Genomic DNA, 5,407 nt, shown 5'->3' on the forward strand with positions numbered 1-5,407 from the left:
CAATGCGGTTGTTGCAACTGTTTATAAACACACAATGGGCACGGAATCTAAAAAAGGCACCCTTTGAACGTATAATTAACATTCTGCAGTTTAATTTAACGTCTAATTCGGGGTTAAGAAAGCGAACTTGTTGGGGTATTTTTGTTCTCACGCTCCAATCACCGCAATTTTTTTGAGAAACATTTTCATTTGATTTAATAACATTCTTGAGTTATGAGTTCGCACGATGCCTAAAACTGTCATATCTGAAACATCAAAAAAATCCTGCCCACGCTGCTGGTAAAGCAATATACGAAAAATAAATTTTTTGCAAGAACCGCAAGCGAAAAGAAACTTGCTAATCGATTCATTTCGAAAGAAGATTTTTGGAACCTACCGAAAGGCCTCAGTTAAAAAATAATATCAGTTTTTTACTTCATAAAAATTTGCATGCGCGATAATTGACACTTATGAGTAATGAGCATTTAATTACTTAGTTCATTAAACGGATTTTTTTAAGTGGAATATTTCAATCTTGTTTTTATGACGAATTTTAAGTTTTCTTCCGTAAGTGACCGTTCTTCAAGTGGATTTATCAAAAATTTTCCTTTCGAATTAAATTTTTTGATCATTATTTGAAAAAAAAAACTAGTAAAAATTTAATACGTTGCTATACTGAAGATAAAGTTTCATTACAAACAGTTTGATATATACAGATATTTTATTTTCACATTTCTTGCAGTTAGGCGAATAAACTTCCTTTAAAGATTTCGAAACGTAGTTATCAAAAGCGCTCATTTCTCAAGTGCTACTTCCGAAAGTGAAACTTTTGGAAATTTTGGAAGAGCATTATTTGAAATAGCAACTTGCGAAAGTCTAATTTTCAGAAGTATTATTTGCGAAAGTTACTTTGACAAATTTAAATGGTTCTATATATTCGTTACGAATAAAAATAAATACTAATTGTATATACCCTTTTGAAAGATTTTTTTTTCCAGAAATCTTTGAAATCTTTCGGTTAACAACCCTATTTCAAAGGCTTAAAATAGCAACATAGGAAAAATTATTCCAGATAAGTAACATTCATAAAATTGGATTTTATTATACATTGCCTATAAATTTTCATTTTCATATTAGTGATATATATTGGATATATATATATATTTTCATATTAGTGATATGTATTGGAGCCACGAGAAGGGATGGTGGTGTTGGGGGTATGACACTCACTATCTATTACCATGGAACTATAAGAGATGGACGTGCAACCTATTGTTTTACATCAAAGGGGCCGCAGAAATTAGCGAGCCATGCGAGTTTCCGACAAACTCTAAATTTTCACCCGTCAACAAAAAAATCTATTAAAACGGCTGCCCTTAGTTTTTAAACAGAAACTCTGACTACGTGGTATTAGTTTAAACTTTTATAGCATTTGTTTAATAAGACTGTTCAGGATAAGTAACTACTTCACGTGTTGACAAATTACTAAACAAATTACACCAAGGAAAAGGAAATCAGTTGTCGGCACGAACAGATTTTCATCATTTTTCAAAGATAAACATTTGTAAATTTGGGAACTTTTTTCGTGTAAACAAAGTTCCATCAATAATAAAATAAATCTGTAAGGATAATTTTAAAACGACTAAAAAAGTAAAGCGAAAAGTAAAAATGCTTAAATAAAATTTTTAGTCAAGGTCTGGTTTCATGCAACTCCTTGGTCCTTCATTCACCAGCCTTAGTTTTGTGTATTTTTTGAGTATTATTTCCAATATTTCGCCATTTTTTGCCTCGACTACTCTATAAGCTCCATAATATACATTCCACTGAGCATTGTTTTTTAGTAAGTGTATTTTCTAATTGGCTTTTTTATAACTCGTTTGATAATGCAAAACCTTTTAAAAAGTTATTCAAGTTTATTATCATCTTGCAATATGTAGCCAGATATTTCATGTTTTTGTTTTTCATATTTCATATACTATTTCATTTGTCATAATAGGCACATAATAACCCATTTGTTTTTGTTAAATAAAAATTAGTTTATATATAGCTGGTAAATCATGCTATGTTAATATTAAATACTTAGTTATTCTTGCGGTTTGCCATAAATTGGCTTTGCTAAATTTTTTAAAACTGTGACAAATTATTTTTTTCTTTATTGTATTTACATTCATTTTATGTATGAGTTATTTATCCTTAACTGTATATATTTCTGTTGTTAAACATAAAAATAGAAAATTCTATAATACTCATAAACAATAAGTCTACAGCAATTTAGTAGATGGTGTAGTTCCCTGGACATGAAACCAATATACTCTAAGTAGCTACAAAACTAGTTGATATTTTGTATTATTTATTATATCTCTAGTTATACATGTACTAAAGTAGTTAAGTAAGTGATTTCAATTTCTATATTATTATCAGTGTTATTTCTTAAAATATTAAGAATATCTAGCTATATAAAATTAAGCTTAAAACCTGATTCTATTGTAGCCATTCCAGACGATTTTTTTATGATTCAAATAAACATATGTAACTTATATCATTGTGTAGAGCAGAGGTCGGCAAATTGTAGGCCGCGGCCCAATTGTGGGCCTTTGCTACATAATTTGTGGGTCCCATGCCACCTAACTGCATAATATACAAAGTAGTGTAGTTGTGGACCTTTTAGTTGTTTTCCAGGCTGTAAAAATTATAAAGCCTCCTTATAAAATACTCCCTAACACCACATCTTGTCATTTTAGACATAGTAAAAAAATAATTTTAATGCACTCTAACACTGTAGCACTTTAAGACTTCAAATAAGATCCTTATACTTAAAAGTTAAATCATGCTAAAAAATGGCTCTGAAAAAATAAAAACATTCGAAAAGAACGTCAAAAATAATTAGAACATTCGAATTTGTTCAGATGAAGTAACTCAAACAACAATTTAATTAATTTAACGCTGTAAAAACTATTTCATATAAAATATACCAGTGGTAAAAGTTATCGTCTTTAGAATGTTTTTCGTACTTTTCTTGAGTAAAAATACTACATTGTTTAGATTTTTTACGAAATAAGTATTATAAAAGAAATAGTTGGCAAATCTTTAATGTTTTAAATAACCGGTTTTTTAAGACGCAATATTTGGAAATTGAATAACCAAAAATTACTCGAGTATAACCAGTTATCGAGTAACCGGTTATCGAGTTTGGATGCTTTACTCAGAAGTTGCAACTCTGATAAATACACACATTAACTTGCAAAGATATGCCAGGTAAACATGAAGCGAAGCGTAAATACGCACGTCAGTGGAATGAAAAATGGGAGCTGATTTATTTCTTCACTGAGGGACCAAGTAACAATGCTCAATGTTTAATATGTAATGAGACTGTTAGTGAACTGAAAGGAACCAAGCTTGAACGTCATTTCGTATCAAAACATGAATTGTACAATACTAAATATCCTCTTGATTCAACAACCAGAAAAATAAAATACGACTCATTGAAAAGCTGTTTAGAAAAACAGAAAAATTTGTTTCAACAAATGTCTAGCAGTGTTGATTGTGAAACTCGTGCCTCTAATATGGTGTCATGGATATTAGCAAAAAACCTGAAACCATTTACTGATGGTGAAATAATCAAAGAATGCATGATTGAAGCATCAAAATTTCTTTTCCCAAATGATAAAAAAATTCATGACAAATTTCAAAGTATGCACTTGTCCGCGCGTACAGTTACTCGAAAAATTGAGAAAATGGTTGTTAATGTTTATGAACAATTGTCAAAGAATCTGTCAGAAGCTGAATTTGTGAGTATCGCTCTTGATGAGTCTACTGACCTTGTCGGTAAACCACAACTCTGTGTTTATGCACGTTTTATCACTACGAATTGTTGTTTATTTGAAGAACTGCTTGGAATTGAACCACTGGAAACAACTACAACTGGACAAGACATTTATGACAAATTGTTCAAAATATTAAAAAATAGGAAAGTGTCTCTTCAAAAAATATCTTCAGTTGTCACAGATGGCGCTCCTGCTATGATTGGAAGAATTCGAGGAGTTGTTACTTTGCTGAGAAATAGTGGTGAGTTTCCTAACAAATTTATGTCATATCACTGTGTGATACACCAGGAAGCACTGTGCGCTAAAGTTGCGACAATTGATGATGTAATGACAGCTGTAGTAAAAACAATCAATCATATACGTTCCAATGCACTTAAACGGCGTCAATTTCGTGCGCTAATGGAACAAAATGAAGATGAACATGGTGATCTTCTTCTTCATTCAGAGGTATATAGACAAAAAATAAATAATTTACCATTACAATCAAAAATAAATGTTTGTCTATTTTTTGCAGGTTAGGTGGCTATCAAGAGGAAATATTCTTAACAGATTTTTGGAGTGTTTGCCAAGTGTACTGCAGTTCATGGTAACTCAAAAATTTTCATTCATTACAATGTCTATTGAAGAGTTTAAGTGTAAACTGGCTTTCCTTTGCGACATCACAGCACAATTCAATGTTCTGAACAAGAGATTACAAGGCCGCCGTGTGCTGGTTTCTGATTTGATCAACCACATCACTGTGATGAAGACAAAACTTAATTTGTACGAAACTCAATTTGCATCTGGTAGTTGTACTCATTTTCCTACTTTAAATGAATGTCAACCATCAAGGGAAATGTTATCGTCATTTTCATTAATAGTGACTGCTTTGTATGATCAATTTGAAAACAGATTTAATGAATTTGAAGACTTAAAAAAGCATATGGTTTTTTTGTGTATTCAAAGGACTTTGAAGAAGCTGATATTTTAAAAGCAGAGGATGAACTAATTAACTTTCAATGTGACGAGGAATTGAGAAGAAAAGCACAAAAAAAGATGAAGATGGCACTTTTGGTGAAAATTTTAATATTTTCTGGCATGCTGTCATGAAGGAACGTTTTCCAGTTCTTAAAAAATAGACTTATCTGTATGTATGGCACTAGTTACCAATGCGAACAAACATTCTCAGCCATGAAAATAATAAAAAATGTTTACAGAACAAGACTGACTGACACTCATTTGAATGACCTTGTGCTAGCTGCAACAACAAAATACTCACCAAATTTTTAATTGTGTTTTATGTGTTTTTTTTCTTAAGTATGTATTTTGTATTGATACAATTATTAGTTCTATAATCTAATTCTATACTATATTCTGTTATATAGGTAATAAAACCTATTTTATATATAATTTATTTATTGCTGTGGGCCGCAACTAAAACAAGAATTTTGCAAGTGGGCCTCTTTGGAAATATGGTTCCGACCACTGGTATAGAGCTTGACTTGACTTAAAAAATGAGGGGTCATTCGGCCTTTGAAGTTAAGTGGATCTAAAGTTATTAAATTTTTTGTAGTGCAATAATTGATAATTTTTTGACGAAAGATATAGGGCTTAAGTATGGAAAA

The 5,407-nt window shown here is 30.9% G+C and overlaps 1 protein-coding gene across 1 annotated transcript; it reads left to right on the forward strand.

Annotated features, from left to right (window-relative positions):
* The first annotated feature begins 3,227 nt into the window (after positions 1-3,227).
* Positions 3,228-4,773, forward strand: LOC136089598 (general transcription factor II-I repeat domain-containing protein 2A-like). The gene is made up of 2 exons (XM_065815650.1): positions 3,228-4,250; positions 4,318-4,773. Exons 1-2 carry the CDS (start codon positions 3,228-3,230, stop codon positions 4,771-4,773), a joined length of 1,479 nt encoding a protein of 492 aa, XP_065671722.1.
* Positions 4,774-5,407: the final 634 nt, after the last annotated feature.

Source organism: Hydra vulgaris, chromosome 13 (assembly GCF_038396675.1).
Source record: "Hydra vulgaris chromosome 13, alternate assembly HydraT2T_AEP".
Classification (NCBI taxonomy): Eukaryota; Metazoa; Cnidaria; class Hydrozoa; order Anthoathecata; family Hydridae; genus Hydra; species Hydra vulgaris.